Source organism: Pinus tabuliformis, chromosome Q (assembly GCF_031772625.1).
Source record: "Pinus tabuliformis cultivar Carrire ecotype Pingquan chromosome Q, CPIR1, whole genome shotgun sequence".
Lineage (NCBI taxonomy): Eukaryota > Viridiplantae > Streptophyta > Pinopsida > Pinales > Pinaceae > Pinus > Pinus tabuliformis.
The window spans coordinates 91318009-91340953 of NC_142296.1; the positions used below are offsets into that span (position 1 = coordinate 91318009).

At 39.4% G+C, this 22945-nt stretch overlaps 1 protein-coding gene across 2 annotated transcripts in view; it reads right to left on the reverse strand.

The window, feature by feature from the left end:
- Window positions 1-3419: 3419 nt before the first annotated feature.
- LOC149218395 (kinesin-like protein KIN-UB) overlaps window positions 3420-22945 on the reverse strand; it is a 177341-nt gene continuing 157815 nt past the window's right edge. For both annotated transcript variants that reach the window (XM_089383936.1, XM_089383935.1), the window contains exons 17-19: window positions 4466-4609; window positions 4154-4282; window positions 3420-3989 (exon numbers count right to left, since the gene is read on the reverse strand). In XM_089383936.1, coding sequence (XP_089240062.1) covers window positions 3829-3989; window positions 4154-4282; window positions 4466-4609 — 434 coding nt within the window. In that variant the 3' untranslated portion in view covers window positions 3420-3828. The remainder of the gene's footprint in view (window positions 3990-4153; window positions 4283-4465; window positions 4610-22945) is intronic.

Here is a 22945-nt window from a genome sequence, read left to right on the forward strand (position 1 = left end):
CATCACATCCTTGAGCCTGAGAGGGGAGCCAAACTCCCTCTGAAAAGTAATTGTACCAATACTGGTCATGCTATACCTTCCATCATCTCCCATCTCGATGTGCATCTGGAGATCTCTCCCCTCCAAGTCACTAAAAATTTTTTTGTTACCCATCATGTGGAATGAGGCACCACTGTCAATATACCACACACTACCCATCACTGTCCTTTCCATGCATTCAATGACGGTAAAATCAAGTTCAAATTGTGAAGCCAAGCCTTCACCCACTGCTCTCCCTGCGATCTTCTTGCTTGCCTTCTTGTGTGGACGCTTCGTTGCATAGTGCATGAATTCATGAAAGTGAAAGCACTTGATTCTGGACAAGTCTTTCTTCTTGCCCCCTTGACTTGAATCTGCTTTGGATTGGGATTTCTTCCCTTTCCCTTTCTTTGCCTTTCCAGTGAAGGCACAATTCTCCTCATCCTCACCCTTGGATGAGGTCCTGTCTATGGTGCTCTACCTTATCTCCTCATGTACCACAAATCAGAGCAAAGGCATTCCCAATTTGGTAGCCTCTCCCCCTCTCGTTCACTGAATCTTGGCAACACACTTGCCAACATTCCCAAGGCCTAGAAGGGCTAGGCTCACCAAATCATCCTCTATTACAGTAACACCAGCTTGACCAAGTTCCTCACGACATTGTGTGAACCTGCTCAGGTACTTTGGATTGGTCTTGTTCCTCTGCATCTTGAAATTTCAAAACTTGTCCTTGAGTGCCAATTTCTTGTGGTCACTACTATTTTGAAACAAAACTATCAGCGCTTGCCACATTGCATACGAAGTCTCTTTCCCCTGGATATAAGAGACAATATGATCTCGTACTCCCTCCAATATGATCTTCCTCGACTTGGCAACACACTTCTTCCAATCTGCTAGATTTTGAGCATCATCTACAGTTGGTTTCGGTATATCATCATCAATGACTTCCTTCAACCCATTATCCTCCAGTACTGCCTCCATCTGGTCCTTCCATGCAACATAATTCGAGCTTCCCTTAAGGACGTACTCGAGCCTTAGTCCATTGAAATCCACATTCTCAATCCTGAAGAAAACCTGTAACATGATTTGCAAATTTGAAGCTCCTGCAATGACAACTTCGAAATATCTTCTCTACAATGATTCCATCTCTAATACCATGTAGAAATTAATGTGTAGATTCAAAATTGCTCATGAAATTTACTAAATCACAAGACTTGAAGTTACTCTACTCATCTGCAGAAGTTAATTTACCATTTAAAAGAAGAATCATTGACATGGAAAATGAAACATCACACATACACAGAAATCTATCTTGGGGAAAGCAACTGTTCAAAACCTCTTACTATTTGTATTGCATTAATTAGAGAATAGAGAAGAAATACAATGCTTGCTCAAGTCTGACCATAACCTACACTAGTATAGTCTATCTCTCTGCCTGACAAACTGAACCTGCCTGACACTTAGCCAATTTCAAGCTTTCTCAAGCTCCTATTTCCTTGCGTTGTTCCTTTGGGAAATTGCCCCTATTATTTAAGAATTTCACACCAAGGAATTGCGCAATTACCATAAGCCCATCCTCTGACTGCATGTACCACCTGTACAACTTAGATTAGTTTACAACTAATAGTACACTGCCCTTGAACTCCAATCTCAACTAAGTAACTCGAATTCTTTGCATGCAACAATTATTTTGGGTTGATTGATCAGTTAATTGGATGATCACTCAGTGTGAAAAAAGTTACACCAACAACTTGACCTCCACTAGTTTTTCTGACAATGAGAACTAGTTAAACTGACAATAACTGAAATAAATTGCTACAAATTAGCAAACAATCATGTAAAACTGAACTCAAGTGTCTCCAACTCATATTTACTGAGTTAACTGAGTGACAAGAGCCATGTCACGTCAGTTAACTACTAACTACCTCCAAGTATTCTGCTGAAATTGAAATTCCAATTTTAATCTAGTTTGATCAAAACAAAGGCAAAACTAGATTTCTCGCTGCATTTTCAAAAGAAAGAACAATAATTGTAGTGCGGATGGTGCAATGGATGGAAAGAAAAAATATTAGGCAGAGAGACTGCTACTGCAATTTGACGAGTGTGGTAACGGAGAAAAACTCGTTGCATGGCAGTGGAGAAGGCCAATTTCATTAGTGGAGAAAGTTGCTTAAATGAGGACCCTACTTATATACTAAGCAAGGTGCTCTCTTCACGAATAGTCATGTCCTTTAAAATATGTCTCTTCAATATGCAAATTATTAATTATATGTTTATGTTCATAACGTTAAACCCCAAGAATTAACCCACCACCTCTTCTTAACGCCATTTGAAGCACTAGTTTTAATTGAAGTTGGTCGAGGTCTCAACTGGGAATCCTCCCTTGGCCTTTCACAAAGAAGTTACACCTAAAGAGCGGGGATTTGGGCTGACGTGACAGTAGGCCCCTACCTTGTGTGTGTCAATCCCAACAGATTGTACGAACTTTAGTAGCCCTACTAATTGAATCGGTAACATGACTATTCCAGTGCTTTACTTCATTTCTTGAAAACAAATCATTTATGCAAATATATAGAAAAATGATTTGTTTGTATTCAATATGAAGATTGCCTATGACCAATTGGAAATGTCTTTGAACTCACAGAGCCAAAGTTCAAATCTTTTTCTACCCTCGGGTTAAATGTCAATCCTCTCCACTGATTAATCAAAAATACTTACAAATAATGAATCTTATTTCTTCCATGATTAAGTGTCAGTTGTTTAACTTTATTCTTATATGTACTAAAACATCTCAAGTACAATATGGCTGTTGAAAATATACTCTAGTAAACATAAACAGGCAAATCATGTAGTTTTAGTTCATTTGTGTGTATGTTTGGATTCATCAATATGATGAAAATTCCTCGTGAGTTTGGGAAAACAAATTCATCATATGTAATTAGCTGTATTCCAAAGTGTGCAACTTCAACATTTTAAGTGCAATATATAACCATTAAATATATACTGTAATGGACAGAAATATGTAAATTGTAGTTGCATTTCATTTATACGTGCGGATTCATCACAGATCCAGAAAAATTTAATGAATATCACCAAGTTCAGAAAAAAGAATTAAGCATATGTAATTAACTTAATTAGTGAAAGCAAATATAAATTTAATTAACCCATTAACTCAAAATAATAATACAACAATATTTATCTGATATATTAGAATTCTGCGTGTGCACAAGGCTAGTAGCAATTAACTTCACCAAATGTAGTGACTAAACTTGAAGTCACAGAAAAGGGAAAGTCTAGCAGTTACTTCCCTGCAAGCAATAAGTAATTAGAGTATGACACCATAGGTCAGAAGTATTTTCTAATATATTTTTTGTACATTGAGCTCTCACACAACAGGAATGTACCAAAGATAAAATTACTTTAAGCACTTTATTGATGAAGCAATACAGATCAGAAATGTTACAAATGTTACATCATAAGAAGCGTTAAAGTCTCTATGATAACTTGTAATCATTAAGTGAAGCTATCATCCTCCTCGAGACAAAACTACAATTTCCTCAAGTAATTTGAAACACAATAAATATGAAACCCTCCAAAACTTTCTCTGAAGGTAAACTCCAAAACATCCCATTCTTCAGCCTGTTCAAGACATTATAGACAAACATCACCATTATACATGCAGACCCCAGACTTGTGAGAAGGCCCAATCCAATATAGAAATGATACAAAATATCAACTAAGCTTTCCTCCATCAGACCAAATATACAGAGTTAACAACCAAGTGGTGAAATGTAAGAAACATCAGTCGCTTCAGAATTCTGTATGTGATCGTCGTAACTCAGTCTGGAAAATAGGACTAGAAACAATTGTACGATGGGCAAGATTTCGAATGTCTTCACGTGAGCAATCTCTTGATATGCGAACAAGCTCCCACAATGCTCCTCCAGCAATTAGATCCTTAGCATTCACTTCTGCCAAATACACACAGATGTAAACACCAGCCATTAGGCAATATAAACAAGTTAGAATATATCAAATTTTTAATCATGCAAATGCTATCTTAAAAAAAAAAAATATTTGTTTGAGATTGGCTCCAAAAGCATCAAATTGACATCTGCATATCACAACTACTTGCCATGTTGTGCCAAGTGGCAAAGTGCAAGCTCAATATGGCGTCTAATAGGAGAGGCCTCATTGTTTGCATTTTGCACAATCCAAGGTAATGTGCCGTCATCAATTAGAAGAGACCTTCCAGTTTTAATTCCTGTGCAGTGCATCAAGACATACATGCATTTGTTATTCCCATATTGCCATAAAGAAACTGCTAAAATAACTGAAAGAAATCAAATGCTAAACAGAATTTGAATTTAAAATCCAATCAATGACGTTTTGACTTGTATGAATTTTAGAATATTGTTGTTTACACATTTTCAATGTAGTTGCTCACCTTGTGTAGATGCTCGAGACTCGCACTTTGCAAAGTTTGCAATTCCACGAGCAACCTGTGCAAGGACATCTGGATGACCACATCTAACCATTCCCAGCAATGCCCTGATGCCACCTTCACTTCTAAGTTTTATTTGCAATTTATCTAAGGCAGAAACAAAGAACTACTGATCAGAAAAAACAGAAAAGCATGATATAAAAAGGATTGGGTTTATACACCCCAAAAAAAAAATTTAACAATTTCCAAATAGCTCTCTTCAAAAAAAAAATTAACAATTTCCAAATAGGTCTCCTCTGATGCCACTCGTGTTTAGGTCTCTGAAAATCCTAACTCTTGCTTTAAACATCACTAAGACAACTTGATAACAAGACCCTGTAGCACACCCAGACGTAAATGTGAAAACAACACCCTCCATAATTTATAATCCCAGTAAAACATATTCACGATGAATTTGAACAAAACTGCTAGACAGCTTTCCCAATAAGACTAAACCAATTGGTATGCTCCATACCAAATCGAATACACAGTGCAAACACAATTCATTCAAATGAACCACCAACAAGACAGTCATTTAATTATTTTATCAACGCATACATTTGTTCAAACATATGACATGACCATGGTTGCTACACATATCTGTTCCCTCGTCTCCCTACAACTCTTTTTCACTGTCCTGTTGATCGCAGCTCCATCAAACTGTGCAGATTTCAATAAAAATGAATTGTTTATTAAGTAACAATGCCCTTATTGGGGTGGCAGGTGGAGGGGCTATCATGAGCCCTAAAGGAACAATTTAAACATCATTCACATGGGGTCTTGCTCATCCAACAATCAAGCAGAAGCCTATGCTTTGCTGCAAGGATTGAGATTAGCCAATGATTCTCATATCCAGTCATTGATAGTGGTGGGAGATTCAAAGGCTCAGCGATATGGTACCAAACTCTTCCCTAATTGATAATTTATTAGCTACAATATTAGCTTGAGGAAAAACAGAAGCTTTTAAATTCACTGGCATCAAGCTCTTTCATTTGCTTCGAGAGAACAATCAACAGATGGCTTTGCTAACCAAGCCTCATCTCTAAAAGAGGGTGTTATCAACATCAATGATTATGGTTTTAATAAAGTTATCAACCTCTTCCTTAACTACTTCAATATGAGGACCAAGGCTTGTAGCACGCATTTAAGGCATCACATGACACGGATGTAACTCACCCGTATGGTGAGTAATGAGAAGAGACCCAAGTCCCCCATTCGCATGCCCAGGCTCTCTGCACCACACGAATTTGAACTCATGGAAAGTGTTTTCTCTTGTCAAGGTGGGACTATGGCTCCACGGCATGGAATTCACAAGATTAAACCCTGGTTATCAGGTCGGCAGGGAAGTTTGGTGAGTCTTGTCTGATTTTAGTCTTCTTTAAGAATTGCAGGTAAGTCCCCTTCTTTTCTGTCTTCCAGACCAGGGATTGCATTTGTTTGGATTGGCTTCAGTTTCAGTTCTGGAAGTTTTGTTTGTGTCCTTGTTCTCCTGCTTGGGGAATTCCATTTTTTATCCAAAACAAGGTTACAAGGGAGCGGGAGCGAAAACAGGGAGCGGGAGCGGGAGCGGAAGCGGGAGCGGAAGCGGGTGCTGGTGCAGGAGCGACATTTGCAGAAGCTCCCTGGTTTGGGAGCGATTCAGGGAGCGATTTTTTATATAATATATATATTTATATTTTGATGCATATATGTCAACAAAAGCACGTAGAATGATGAATTAGATATAAAAAGCATAAAAACATAGATTGAACCATATAACGTCAATCATCTAGAAGTTATAATCTTCATCAACCACGTCCACGAGTTAGTAACATACAACATATTGAGTCTCATGATTCATCAATCTTAAAGTTTCAAGCTTTCAAAATTCAATATATAACATTTATCATCATTGATCACCAAAGTTGTACTTTTAAGCTAAGTGTAGCCATTACAACAAAGAATATCTAACATGAAATGAAACAACTTCCGACTTTCACGAAACATCATATTCATAATTCATTACCAATGAGTTATAATTGCTAACTTCAAACTTAAATTGTCATATATTGTTCACAAAAATATCATAATAAATATGAAAGGGTCAACAGTTATAAAAACTACTAGAAACTAGAAAAGACAAGTATATCTATTATCTATAGCTTCCTCTTGCCGCCACGAGAAATGTCTAATTTCTAAGCAGGTGACCGTGGTATTGGTGGTCTTCTAGGAGTCTCCTCCCGCATAGTCGCATGTCCTAAACCAAAAGGCACATGCCCTCCACGTGAGGATGTAGATGGAGGTGGCAGCAGCAGAGGAAAAGGTGTTGGAACTCGAGCACTGGCACTGCTACTAGATGGTGGGGGTGGCATGGTTGTTGTTGCTTCATCGTGATCTCTCAAAAGTTTTGCTTCCAATTCTTCAAGATGTATAGTGTCATCCTCCAAATTATCGTCCTCTAGGTGGTTGTCCCAAATTTTATATGTTGGATCCTCATAAGCCCGATTACAATAATGACTCAACCTCAAGTTGTAGTGCACATAAACCAAGCTTTCTGCCGAGTTTTCATTGAGTCTATTTCTTCTCACATTATGTATGAAGTTGTAGGTGCTCCAACACCTCTCTGCAGAAGAAGTATTTACAACCTGTGAGAGAACTTTTTTTGCCAATTTTGGCAAAAGTCCCATGTTGCCATATGCTTCCCACCATGTGAGAGCATCAAATTTGTCTCTATCTTCCATTGCATGCAAAGAACCAAACAAACCAGTGCAACTAAAGTATCTACCTAATTCAAGACGCAGATTAGCACACTCCTCCCTATCAAGGACTAGCTTGTCTAATGCTTTCATATATCCCTCTTGTACCTCTGGATCTGTATGGGGTTTGGCCCTAACCCCACCCCTAGGTGCAGGTTGGCCCAACCAAGATGGAGAGTAGTATTTTGGCATAAGGATATACGCCAAGGCATGTAGTGGAACATTAAGTTTATTCCACCGTGTACACACACAATTGTGAATCAATGTATACAAGTTGGGATCATCTTCCTGAACAATATCTTTTATTTGCCCCAACATGGTATCCATCTGCTCACACACCTCCCCAATCACTGGTTTATCTGTATCTGCAAAACAAATCATGTTATAAATGGGCTTGGTGAATTGCAATACTTGCCTTACATGTGCCCAAAACAAACCATCAAGAGCAGTCTCTTCCACCCGTTCAAAACCTTGCTTGTCAGTTGCATTTGTAGCCCTATCCTTTAATACCTGCCAATGTGGACTTGATGCCATGCTAGCCAATGACTCTCTTACCTTCAAAAGGCGCCTGAATTAATTGCAAGTCCAAAATTATGAAGTTGGGGGCCGAAATTCTGAAGTTGGGGATCGAACTTCTAGATTGAAGTTGCAGTTGAGGAAGCGGACACTTGGACACTTTCGCTGAGATCATCTACTGGAAGGAAGGGTTGGCTTGGTGATTGGAGGAGGTCTTTGTCTAGGTATAAAGGATCTTGGTTTGTCTCATATTGATTTAAATCAACTAGTGGAAGAGTTTGACTTGGTTTTCCCCTTCATAGGGGTTTTAGCCCTCGCTGAGTACCTATAACTGGTGTCCTTGATATTCATGTTTTATTTTGATGATTGCTTGATGAGAAGAAGATAAAAGAAGCACATAAATGAAGTTAATAAGAATACAAGAATATCACAAGTAATTGTCAACATAAGAAAAAAATTCTACCTTTCTGGTTTTTTTCTGATTTAAAAACACTATATGACTCCATTGCCCAAGCAAGGCACTAGTGTCCCATTCGTCCACCATTCCAATCAATACAAATCAATCGTGCCTTTTTCTTTTGTTGTTATTGTTGCTAGGCTTTCTCATACTCCCAACATATTAAATACACATTGAACTTAGCAATCCATAGGGAAGCCCCCTTTGGTTAGGATTCCATTTTACCATAGCCTAAAGTGCAGAGGGGACTTTGTGAGGTGATAATGGCCAACCTCTTAGTTCTCATTATCACACAAACTTCCACTTCTTGAGATAAAATCCATATTGGCAATTCCATATTTTCAGGGGCCAAAGAAAGGTACAACTATATTATTGGAAAGGGCTAGGGTAACTGGTTTCCTCCCTCTTATCTCCCTTTTGTGGTTCTTACATTCAAGCGAAAACATTAGGCATATGACATCAACTCCCTCTTATCTCCCTTTTGTGGTTCTTACATTCAAGCGAAAACATTAGGCATATGACATCAACTGATTCAATGCCTTTGTAGATAGTCTATAGTAGGGGCCACACTTAATGTTTTCCTTTAGTGGCTCTATTATAAACCACCTCCATCATTAAACTTGAAGATCAAGCAACCAAATTAGGAGTTATAGTTATGCACATCAATTTGATTACTCATTGCCCACTAATACATTTTAGAACTACCCTATGAAGTCACTATATGACTCCATTGCCCAAACAAGGCACCAATCTCACATTCGTCCACCATTTCCAACCAATATGAATCCATACTACCTTTTTCTTTTGTTCTTATTGTTGCTAAGCTTTATCATACTCCCAACATATTACATACATATTGAACTTAGCAACGCATAGGGAAGCCCCACTTGGTTAGGATTCCATTTTACCTTAGCCTAAAGTGAAAAAGAGACTTGGTGAGGTGACAATGGCCAACCTCTTAGTTCTTGTTATCATACAAACTTGCATTTCTTGACATAAACTCTGAAAGCTCAAGTGTGATTCAAATGGAACTAAGAGGGAGGCCATTATCACCTCATCAATCTTCTTCTCACTTCAGGTTAACTCTCCTCTGGCTCAAGGGGGTGGTCTCCCTAGGTTAAGATTGATATGGTTTAAGTTTCAAGGTGATATGAAGAGTAAACCTAACAAAATGGTTCTTGAAGGAATTTAGAAATATGAAGTTTGATGGGAGGACTGGAGACTAGTGTCTTCTCATTAGACATATGGGATCAACAAGGTCTCCCATTAGAAGGTATGAAAGGGACTACGGGGGTGACTAGGGTTGTCCACTACTAAGCCTAACCCTAGTGGATCCTCCTATTACTTTTTACAAGCTCCAAAATGGCTTCAATGAAAGGATCTTCTCCACAACAACTCTTCCTGGGGTTTACAATATAGGATCTATCCAAGAACAATAAAAAGAGAATGCACACTCACCACTAGATAAGCATATTTGCACTTAATAAATTCAACAAATAAATCCACAAGACTTAGAGAGACCACTTACTCAAGAGATCAGTGCTCATTGATAAACCCTAGCCACAAATCATCAAAGAAATTTCCAAAATTCATCCACACATTATCTCTTCAATGAAGCACATTAGCCTTCCATCCATAGCGCCAAATCTGAGACGAAGTACTCCAACAAAATTTCAAAAATTTTAGAATTTACTAAGAGATTTCTCCCCCAATCCAACCATGAGAAGATGATGAGGAAATGCATCTATTGGGAAATAAATCCCCTAATCTAGCCTATGGAGAGGTTAAAACTTAAAATCCCTCTTCTCCAATTAATTGTTGAGATTTCTAGGGCAGAGCTAGAATAGAAAACATTTTGTTTTCAACAAGTAACTCCATCAAGTGATTATTTAACAGTATTTATCCATAGCGTTATTATCCATAACATCATCATGCAGTTACATAGAAGAAAATTCAACATTTTAATCATGACATGAGCAGTAAAAATAACAGAGCAACAAAGAGACAAGAGACACAAAGAATTAGGCCTGAGGCCAGGGCGAAACCCACAAGGGGAAAACCCAGAAAATGCTTTCCTTATATGAGAGAGAGAATTCCATGTCCATCAAAATATCCAAAAACAACATGATAATCATGACAACTGACCAAAACAATACAAACAAACAAGCCTCGACTCTTTCCTTTAATTTCGTCCTCCTTTTTCCTTCAATAGCTCGCAGAAACACAGATAATCCTCTAACAACGAATTTCCAAATGAGGACCAATTCCTCACATATATATAATCATCATTGGGGGTGAATGGGTGCCACAAACAGACCCAGCCGACCTGTCTTTTAGAGGAGCTGACTTGTCATTTTTAGGAGGCATAAATATAATTTTATATTACTAATTTCGTCATAATCAAAATACCGACCATGGCTACCATATTTCTCAACATTAATTACACTAAATTCATTACATGTAGGTTTCCCATGCCACAAGTACAATAATATACACCAAAATCCCCTCAAAGAGAGCAACACTTCCACAAATGATGGAAACAAAGGGGCTTCAATGTGTAGCATCCAGCCTCCGAAGGCATTAAAGTTTAAACAATGTACATTCTTCCAAGAAACACCTCAAGTTTCCCTCCGAGTTGGGTGCCCTTCCAATCCACGTCAAATTTAAGGTCTACAAGGGTCGGGCCTATTCAAATACGTTGGTCAACCCTGATTCAAATCTCCATTTCAAGTGGTCAGCTCACCAAACTTTTGTTTCAACATCTCACACACATGCATAGATAGACAGATAGATAGAGATAAAATTTCCTTAAAAGATTCCTCTCATCCAAGTTGTTATGCACTTAACCAAACCTTATTTTCAACTGTTAAGGTATTGGAAATTCTATATGTGATAGTCTGGAGTCTCCCTTATTTCACCTATGGCATTGCAAATTGAGAAAAGGTTGGAATACCACCACAGCTTATTCAATTTTTCAACACCAGATCTGATTTTAATTCCTAGAAATTTATTTTATACCCATTAAATTTATTCACCCTTATAAAGTATTTTTTATGAAAAGCAACTAAACAAAAATAAACTGCCATTTTAACTAATTTAATTTGCAATAGAAGCACAAGTGGAAAAAACAATCACATGCACAACAAAAAATTTACCCTCTAAAAACTTCCTTCATTAATTTGCTCAAGAAAATTAAGGGCTCCCTTAACAGGGAAAATGGCCCTCAAAGAAATACCAAAAATACAACGATCGAAACCTAATGAAATTGGCCACCAGAAATTCACCTCGCACTTTCATTGTCTACATGACCCTCCTATAGCTTCTTAGCCTCAATCCTCTCAACCTCCCACACACACTGCCCCTACCTTACTACACTCACACGTGCAAACTCCTATGCAATCTACTTAGCTTGTGTGGCCTATAGCAAACTCTCGACCCTCACATGTGTGTTCCACCTATAAAGCTTGTGCCTCCTATGAAATCCCCAACAACACACTTTTCCTTCTTTTCAACGTCTTAGTCTCACACCCCTTGAGAAAAATATCTCTTCTCAAATTTACAAATCTCTTGGAACTGTATTGTTTGTCTCTCCCTTCCCAGTTTTGCAAGTTTTTCCTCTCATTTTGTCATTTGCATCGGTACATCATCTTGACATTCTTCTGCATTAAATAATTTTCCACATGTTGGACAACTTAATTCGCAATTTTTATGAATCAATGGATATTCAATGTCTATTATACAAAACGGACATTTAGTCCAAAATATGATTGTTGTGTGGAACTCATCTTCTGATCTTTTCTTGAATTTGTTGATATGTGGTAGCATCGGATGTGCTCTAGCCATGAAAATTGGTGGGGAGTCTAAGGCACATAAGATCTCCAAGACCTAAAAATGGTTTGGGGAAATTCCACCCGGTTGAAGAGATATTAAAATAATTAAAATTTTTAATGGAGTTCCTAAGTCTAAACTTAGGAAAATTTAAATATTAATGGGTATTAATATAAAATTGGATGAGAATGTTCTAAATGACATGGATCAAGCCAAATCTAATCTTAGCCATTGATTAGAGACTTAATCTCGACCAATGAAGACTCAACAAGAAAAGTATAAGAAGAGGTTTGAGGGCCATTTGGAGATACACCAAACTGATCAGTCAGTTCGATTTTCTGGAGCGAGGCTTGCTGAGAAAATTCGAGGGGCAGTGAGTACATACTACATAGCAAAGAGGCAGGGATGGTGCCAGAGGGTCAGCGCAGAGACTGAAGAGGCTAACACAGAGGCAGCTAGAGCTACGCAGAGGCAGTAGGAGCTACGCAGAGGCAGTTGGGGATTGCGCAGAGGTAGAGAGGCTTGCATGGGTGACGTAGACAGACCAAGAGTTGACGCAGAGAGCCAGGAGGCTGACACAGAGTCTTCAAGAGTTACGCTGAAGCTAGTACAGCTAACGCAGGGCCAAGAGGAAGCGTCGGAAGGATTTCTTCGTGGGGAGACTAGAGCTGAGAGGCTGAATATCTGTCTCCGAGAAGAGGTATTACTATCGTGCAACATTCTCTGTTGGGTGAGCCATTTTAGCACCCTAGTTGTACCCAGGAATCTACATAATAATAAAACCCTCCGAACTGCTGCACCGGTTTTCCCGCATTGGGTTTTCCGGGAACGATTGTCCAAAAATAACGGTGTCCCTTGTGTGTTCGTCTCAATATTTCAGTGGTTGATCTGTATATGAGTTAAGATTGCATTTGTGTTTATTTCAGTATTTATATTATAAATAGCTTGTTAATGGAATAAACAAGTAGGAGAAATTAAACCAGATAATGCAGTAGGGATTTCTAACGTGTCGGACTTAGAAATTTCAACATGGTATTAGAGCATTACAGATCACAGGAGGACTAAAGGCACCAGCAGTAATCTGAAGAATTTGCAACAGTAGCAACTGTCCCAAGCTGCTCCTAAGCAGAAGGCAGCAGAGAAGAAGTGACACAGAGGGTCTGCATCATCATTTCGAGCCAAGGAGAGGGCCAACGCAGAGGCAAAGAGAGGCAGAGGAGGCTCACAAAGAGCCATGTCATCCTACTCAGCCAGGTAGGATTGACACAGTGGGCTAGAGGAGAGATTCAGCATTTGTCGGGATTGCGCAAAGCTGGAAGACTCAGTTTCTTCAGTTGTCGGGGCCTAGGGAGCTGTGGACAAATTGTGGTTGGGAAGCTGGTGGGGTGTTGTTTCTGTCGAAGCAAAACAATACCTAATGGAACAGAACCAAGGTAGAGGGAGTCGCTACCTTGGCAGATTTCTGGCCAAGAAATCCAAATCCGAGTTGCAGTTGCAAGGAGGATTGGAGAGGAGCGATTCGACGTTTCGCGGGAGGATTTCCAACAAGGAAATCAGGACTCATAGGGAGTCTAGAGGAGCTTGTTCCTTAGAGGATTTCTAGAGCCAAAGAAATCTAGATCCGAGTTTTGTTGGGGTAGCAATGAAAAAGGGAGAAGGGAACCAGTGCGACATTCATTTTGGCAGAGATGGAAGCCACATCTCCAGGAGGGAGGTGGGGTGATCTAGAGTTGTAGTTCAGGACTACAGATTGGCGCAGGATCCTTGAGGTGCCCAAACTCTTGGATCACATCTAGCTATAGGAGCCCTTAAAGACAGTAGCAAAATGACAGATGTCTGGTGGAGCAAAGTGTAGTGGAGCAGCAAGGCAGTGCTTGGGTGCAGAAATATGAGGCAGCGTAGTGGAGGTTGTAGCAGTGCGAGAGGCACAAAGGTGTATGCAGCAGTGCAGCAGCAGCAGAGGGAGTACAAAATAGCAACAAAGGCAACTTCAATTTCACGAGGCTTCCAGACTGACCGAAATGTCAGTATTTGGGAGAAGTCAGTTACCTACTTCTCAGTAACTGAGTTGCAGTGCAGCAATTAGCAGTGGCAGTGCTAGGGGCAGCGTATTGAGAGGGAGTTGTAGTACAGATGTAGCAGTGGCAGTGGCAGTGTCATGGGCAGCAATACAGGAAGCAGTAGTGCAAATGATGTGAGGCAACAGGCCAAGCATTGGAACAAGTACCAGTGCAGAAGGATCAGTGTGATGTTTCAGCGATGGAGCATTAATAGAGCACATTCCTCGCTAAGAGGGAGTGTTGATTTGTGGTAGCATCAGATGTGCTTTAGCCATGAAAATTGGTGGAGAGGCTAAGGCACATAAGATCTCCAAGACCCAGAAATGGTTTGTGGAAATTCCACTCGGTTGAAGAGATATTAAAATAACTAATATTTTTAATGGGGTTATTAAGTCTAAATTTAAGAAAATTAAAATATTAATGGGTATTAAAATAAAACTGGGTGAGAATGTTCCAAATGACATGGATCAAGCCAAATCTAATCTTATTCGTTGATTAGAGACTTAATCTCAGTCGTTGAAGACTCAACAGGAAAAGTATAAGAAGAGGCTTAAGGGTTAGATGGAGATACACCAAACTGATCAATTAGTTTGATTTTCTGGAGCGGGGCTTGCTGAGAAAATTCGAGCTAGTGGTCTGTTGCAGCGAGGGGCAGTGAGTACATAGCAGAGAGGCAGGGATAGTGCCAGAGGGTCAGCGCAGAGACCAAAGAGGCTGACACAGAGGCAGCTGGGGGTTGCGTAGAGGTAGAGAGCCCTGTGTGGGTGACACAGAGGGGCCAAGAGGTGACGCAGAGTGGCATTGAGATGACGCAGAGGGGCAGGAGGCTGACGCAGAGGCTTCAGGAGTTACGTTGAAGCTCGCAGGGCTAACGCGGGGCCAAGAGGAAGCACTGGAAGGATTTTTTCGTGGGGCAGACTAGAGCTAAGAGGCTAAATATCTGTCTTTGACAAGAGGTATTACTGTCGTGTAACAATCTCTGTAAATATCTGTCTCTGACAAGAGGTATTACTGTCGTGTAACAATCTCTGTTGGGTGAGCCATTTCGGCACCCTAATTGTACTCAAGAATCTGCATAATAATAAAACCCTCCAAACTGTTGCACCAGTTTTTCCGCATTGGGTTTTTCCAGGGACGACTATCCAAAAATAACGGTGTCCCTTGTGTGTTTGTCTCAGTATTTCAATTGTTTATCTGTATATGATTTAAGGTTGCATTTGTGTTTATTTCAGTATTTATATTATAAATAACTTGTTAATGGAATAAACAAGTAGGAGAAATTAAACTAGATAATGCAGTAGGGATTTCTAGCGTGTCAGACTTAAAAATTTCAACAGAATTCCTTTCTTAAGTCACTTTTATAATATTTCTAATAAAAAAAATAATATAACCTTTTTGTTTATTTGAATTAATAACACCTTGATTTAATACACTTTATGCCTTTTCTGTTGTAAGAATTTATGACTTCTTGAATTTTTAAATTAGAACCATTAAAGAATATCCTTTTTCCGTGTAGAGACGTGACCGTATGAATCAATGATTTGGGTGTTCAAAAATTTTCTCATCCTTTTTTTATTAATTTTTGTTCTAGTTTTGCAAGTTTTTTCTCTCGTTCTATCATTTGCATCATTACATCATCTTGACATTCTTCTGCATTAGATAATTTTCTACATGTTAGACAACTTAATTCACAATTTTTTATGAATCCATGCATATGCAATGTATGTTATACAAAACGGACATTTAGTCCAAAATAATGATTGTTGTGTAGAACTCATCTTCTGATCTTTTCTTGAATTCCTTTCTTAAATCACTTTTATAATATTTTTAATATAACCTTTTTGTTTGTTTGAATTAATAACACCTTGATTTAATACACTTTATGCCATTCTTGTTGTAAGAATTTATGACTTCTTGAATTTTTGAATTAGAACCATTAAATAATATCCTTTTCCGTGTAAAGACGTGACCGTATGAATCGATGATTTGGGTGTTCAAAAATTTCAATTGATTGATCTTTGTTTTATTCTAATAAAAATTCATCCACGACAGTTCCTTAACCTAAATTGCAACTAATGGGAAGAAATGTGGATCGAATGCGCAATCTATTTGGCTTTGATGGAAGGGTTTTCGTCGCAACAATGTAACGAATGGGGGCAACTACAGAAACATGTTTTTTTTATTTTTTAAGCAACTGGCAGGTTGTCAGGTGGTGGTTTCAACCGCCTGTCGAGAGTTGGTGTGCTGGTTTGGCTGGGCTTGTCGCTGGAAATCATAATGAGACTACAGTGACGGAAAGGGCAGTGGTGGCTATGCAATCAAAGGCAGAGCGAAGATGTTGTCAGCTGCAAATCCAACGGCTTCCACGTATTCGACAGCAGGGAGAATGGATGACAGTGGCAGTGTTAAGGTCTTTCGACAACGGTCAGCAGTTGGAAAGAATCAAGGCAATAGCTCGAGGCGGACGACTGGTCAACAACCCGATGGATGGTTTTTGAACAGTCAGACGAGGGTAACTTTACGACGGCAGCAGAGGTAGTACAAAAAAGTGGTTGTGGAAAGTTGTCAAGCGGAGCAGGGAATGGCGGCAAGCTGTGGAAGAAAAAGGTTGCAAGGTAATTTGTAGGACGGGTTGGTTGTATAGCTAGGTCGTGATAGCTGGGAAGGTGGTGGTTGGCGTCTGGAGGTGTTGCAGTGTTGGTCTAACCAAGAAGGGGAATACACCGAAAGAATTGGCAGTTGGCGACTAGCACTGTAGTCGATTTCCTTTTTAACTACTCTTTTTTCTTTATATATATATGGTTTTTAATTATTCCTTTGTTATAATTTTTTTCAATTTATTTTTTTCATTTTTTTAATAATATATATATATATATATATATATATATATATAGATATAGATATATATTATTTTCTTTTATATTTCTTTTCTATAAAAAAAATTAACATCTATATATCCTCTCTCTTTTTTGTGCACTCTTTTTTTCATTTTTCTTTCTTTTATTTTAATATATTCTCTCTTTTTTTATTACTTATTCTTTTAATTTAAATTTTTTTTAAATATTTTCACTCTTTTTTTATATTATTTTTTTTAAATAATTCTTTTTTAATACTTTTTTTTTTTTTTTTTTTTAAAGATGTACAAGGGCCTCTGACGAAACTCAATCAAAGAACGCGGCTCTGATACCAATGTAACGAACAAGGTTCGCATACTCAAAGAAATGCTCTCATACCAATGTAACGAACAAGATTCGTATAGGCAGCGGAGTAATCTTCAAAATACTTTGAAAACAAAGATCCATTGTAGGACAACTAATTGTGTATTGAATATTATATAAAAGAATTGATATGAGATGATTAAAATGGGTGTGAAGGTCTGCTTATATACCTAGGCAGGTACATCTTCACAAACAGTCATGTTCTTTAGAGACATGCCTCTTCACTAACTAACTACTAGTTAATTTATCATTAATCATTATTATTGTTATTTACATTATTTGTATTATTTAATATATATTTATTCATAACATTTGGATATTGTGTGTGTGTGTGTGTTCAAAATTTTAATGTTTATATATTTCTTGGTCAATCGATTTTTTGCTCCTCTTTTTCTGGTTCCAATCCCGTTCCCAGTTTTGGAGTCAAGCAGTTCGATGAGCAGTTTAATTCTGATAACATTGGTGCAAACCCAACTATTGTTGCCCAAATACTTACACCTATGTTGCAGGAAACACTGCCCCCAAGGTCGTTTCAGGCCAATAAAAAGAGATTTCAACTGCAAATTTGGAGTGCAGAGTTTCCAGCTACGGCACTCTTGGTTTTTGGCTCAGCTACAACCATATTTCTCGCCTTTTCTGGCATTTTGGGGTAGCTTTAGCTACAAAAAACTAATTTGGGCAAGAAGCATTCATTTTCTTAGTTTTTTCCTACTATTTCTATTAGAATATCTCTATTTAGTATTTAATGCTCATTCTTTTAGCTGTTGCTATTTTTATTCTTTTAGCAGTTTCTTAAGATGAAACTGATTGTTTCCATATTCTACATAGAAACCTGATGTTTCTATTATTGTAAATATCTCTGTATTATCATTGAGCTGTTGGCTCATTCCAAATTAATTCATTCAATATTCTTTTATGGTATCAGAGCACAAGGATTTTTTTCGAAATAATTTTTCATAGTTTGAAAAATTCAGTAGCTCATTTCGAAACTGCTCTCAGGGTCTGTAGATTTCTTGATCAGCGATCCTCTTCGTATCCTAATCTCTTGAGTTCCTTCATTCCTTTCTAAGGTCGAGCCCTCTGCAAGCCAAGTAGCCTTCACTGAGTCTTAGCCTCGGCTTTGCTCACTGTGATAAAAGCTTACAGTCGTCAATCTCGATACAGAAAGGGATTCTTCTCCTGCATTGTCATTTTATGAGGAATTAACTTTGTGGCGTAATCGTGAAATTGCCTTGAAATTAAAATCCGGCATTTCGAATCCGGGGGCAACAGTCTATTTGTCAGCGAGTTGAACAGTTTATTTGTTTGAAGATCTGTTGTCTCATCGTGGCACTTGAAGCCTAGCCACTCTCGAAATTTGCCACCGGAACCCTTCCCTTTCCATATCAGTGTTTGCTGCTCAGCTGAGGATTTGCTTTGCCACACGGGAACGTGGCAACACAGTCTACACGCCCGACGCCCTCACAGTCTTCACTACACGGGAATCGCACGCCCGAATCATATCAAAGTTACAGTAATATCATTGCCCGACGCCCACACAGTGTTCGCTACACGGGAATCGCACGTCCGAATCATATCAAAGTTACAGTAATATCTATTCACTGTCACCATGGTATCAATCTATTGACTTTCTCCTCGATTCCGCTAGATCGAGGGCATGAATCAGAACCGGAAGCGGTAGCGGAAACCAAAGTTGAAGCGTTTGCGTCCAAAGCCGAAGCGTTTGCGTCCAAAGCCGAAGCTACAGTTAAACCGTTTTTTTTCCCCACGTATTTTGGCTCACGTATTCAACAAATTGAGATCCTCCAGAGATTTAAGCCCCGCTTGCATCACGTGAAGGTATTTTCCAGATCATAGTGATGGCATTAAAAATATCACGCATTTTCCAGGCATTTTCCAGTGACGGTATTTTCAAGTGACGGCATTTTCCAGATTCACGTGTTTGCTTAGCGATTTGATTAAAGTTTATTGTGATTTTCTTTTGAAGCGGTGGGAACAGAACAGCGTATATATAATCGTGGACAACTTCAGTCTACGTATTTTTTTCTCTCTCTTCAAATCAGCTTTAATTTTATGAAGATACAGATCTGAGTTATTTTTGTGCAAGACTATTTCTTTCAAAGCAGAATTTGTTAAGGTTTGGTACAGTCATCTTGAAAGAGGAATTTTAAGCAGGCAGACATTTTTTTTGTGTGTCAAACTTCTGTATTGTCTTTGGGAAAATGGCCACGCTCACCAATCTGATGTTAGAAGGAAATCAACGCTTTAATGGCAGCAACTATAACATTTGGAAACAAAGAATGCTGACCATTTTTGAATACAGGCGTCTTGATCAGCTCATTTTGGGCAAAGAGTCTCGTCCCGGTACAGCTGGTACCGATCAAGATAAATTTGATGATCGAAATCGAGAGGCTGTTATGCTTCTCAAGCTCCTTGTCACTGATGATCAGTTACCCCAGATTCCTTCTGGCAAGACCGCTGCCGAAATCTGGCAACAGTTGAAAGAACTGCACGAGACATCTGACAAAAGCAGAGCATTTTTTCTCAAAAATCAGTTGTTCTCCATCATGATGGATGAACATATGTCTTTACAGGAACATCTCAACAAAATTAAAGACATTCAAGATCAGCTCGAAGCCATTGGTCGGACCATGGAGGAAGAAGATATGGTAGTCATTACTCTGAAAAGTCTATCGAAATCTTATGAACACTTCATAGAAACACTCAACATTACAACCACAAATGTTGATCTGAAGTTTCCAGATTTATGTACTAAACTTCTGCAGCAGGATCGGTGGAAACAGCAGTTTGGTAGTGGTGCGTCATCAGTATCCTCGGAAAATGCATTTGCTGCAAAATACCAGTCCTCTCAGTTCTTTCAGCAGAAAGGCTCTTCTCAGCCTTTTGATCCTGCTAGGAAGAAAAGTGTGCAGTGTAATTACTGCCACAGGTTCGGTCACATGAAGAAAGATTGCCGACAGAGGATTGCTTCTGAACAGAAGAAACAGGGAGGGCCACATCAGACAGCAAATGTTGCATAACATTCCGAGCAGACAGAGTCTGCCTTTTACGCCTTTATGGCTAAAAGGTCTTCAGAACATGTTCCTTCCTATGCATGGTACATTGATTCTGGTGCATCACGCCACTTCTCTCACAGGCGTGACTGGTTTATTGACTTCTCACCTTTCAGTGATTCCGTGGTATTTGGTGGAGGTGAAAAGTACACTGTAGCTGGCAGGGGTACAGTTCAAATTCAGTATGGTGGACGCACGCTCATATTTCTGAATGTATACTATGTTCCTGGTATGGAGATTAATTTGCTATCTGTCAGCCAGATTATGAGGAATTCTCCTCAGCTCGATGTTGTGTTCAGTGCACACAAGTGCTCCATCATTGACAGGGAGACCAGTCTAACAGTTACTGTTGGCCTAGAGGACCATGGTCTATACAGGCTACTTGACACCGGTGACTCTCCAGAAGTGGCTCTAGCAGCACGTGTCTCTCCCATCAGCACTCTATGGCATCAGCGATATGGGCATCTAAATATGCAGTATCTCTCTCAGCTCTCTCGGGAGGGACTTGTGTCAGGATTACCTGATATTCAGACTCAGCAGTTGGGGGTATGCAGTGCCTGTCAAGCGGGAAAGCAACATCGGTCTTCATTCAAAAGTGGAGAATCTTGGCGCGCATCTAAGGTACTTCAGTTACTTCATGCTGACATTTGTGGTCCTATGAATACAGCTTCTATCACTGCTTGCAAATATTTTTTACTTATTGTAGATGACTTCAGTAGAAAGATGTGGGTGTATTTTTTAAAAAATAAATCTGACACTCTTAGTACCTTTCAGAAGTTTAAAACCTTAGTTGAAAAAGAATCTGGGTGTAATATCATGACCCTTAGAACCGACAATGGGGGGGAATTTTGTTCCTCAGCTTTTGCCAACTTCTGTGATATTCATGGCATCAAACGTCAATTAACCACACCTTACACTCCCCAGCAGAACAGTGTTGTCGAGCGTCGCAACCGCACGGTTGTTGAAATGGCTCGTTCCATGTTACAACACAGGAGTGTTCCAAACAAATTCTGGGCTGAAGCAGTATTTACTGCTGTTTATCTTCTTAACCGATCACCTACTCAGGCTGTTAAAGGGAAGACTCCTGAAGAAGTTTGGTCTGGTCGTAAGCCTAAGATCAGTCACCTCAAAGTTTTTGGCTCAGTTGCATATGTTTGGATTCCACCTGCTAAGCGCTCTAAGTTGGATTCCAAAAGCCAGAAACTCATGATGACAGGTTACAGTGATCATCACAAGGCCTATAGGCTGATAGATATAGCCACTGGTCGTCTTAGCTTCAGTCGAGATGTAGTATTTGATGAAGACAGAGGATTCTTTCAGTCTTCTTCTTCTGAGCAGCGTTCTGAGGATCAGCCTCACAGTGTTCTTCTTCCGGTCGGTCCACCTGATGGGAGGGATGATGCAGCATCAGTATTTGATAATACTCTATCTGAGCTTCCTCCAGAAAATAACCCTCCCCTTGCTACCCCTATTGCTCTTGAGTCTTCTCCACCTCCTCCTGATATTGGTTCTTCTACTCTTCGGCCTAAATGGTGGGCTAAAACCATTGGTGATCTCCGGGATGATGAGCTGCTTGAAGGTAGAACTTCTAGACATAAGAACAGACAACAGTCTACAGTCAATTTTGCTCTTATGGCTAATTTACACAGTATTTTTGAGCCTCAAACCTATTCAGAGGCTAAGGGTACATCTGAGTGGGAACAGGCTATGGAAGCCGAATTCCAGAGTCTTCAGAAGAATCACACCTGGACACTTTCTGATCTTCCTGCCGAAGAAAAGCCCATAGGCTGCAAATGGGTGTATAAAGTGAAATACAAAGTTGATGGAACCATAGACAAATATAAAGCTCGCCTTGTGGCTCGAGGGTTCTCACAGAAGGAAGGCATCGACTATGAGGAGACTTTTGCTCCTACAGCCAAGATGAGTACCATAAGGCTTGTCCTTGCTCTAGCAGCTCAGTTCAATTGGAAAGTTCATCAGATGGATGTAAAGAGTGCTTTCCTAAATGGTGATCTCCAAGAAGAAGTCTACATGACGCAGCCTCCAGGATTCAAGGTTGCTGGTCAAGAACAGAAAGTGTGTCGGTTAGCTAAAGCAATCTATGGATTGAAACAAGCTCCTCGGGCTTGGTACATGAAAATTGATCAGTACCTGACAGATCAGGGTTTTCAGCGGAGTCCATCTGATGCAAACCTGTATATCAAGCATACTGGTGGTGATATCTTGTTTGTGGTTGTCTATGTGGATGACCTTATCATTACTGGCAGCTCTGCACATTTGATCCATGGGATCAAACAAGATCTATGCAGAACTTTTGAGATGACAGACTTGGGACTTCTTCATTACTGCCTGGGGGTTGAAGTTTGGCAGACTGAAAATCAGATCTTTCTCTCTCAGTCCAAGTATGCCAAAAATCTTGTGGAAAGGTTCAGAATGCAGGATTGCAAACCGGCCACGACTCCTATGGAACCAGGGCTCAAACTTTCAGCACAGTCTCCCTCTCCCCTTGTGGATGAAACTTTATTCAGGCAATTAGTGGGCAGTCTCATCTATCTT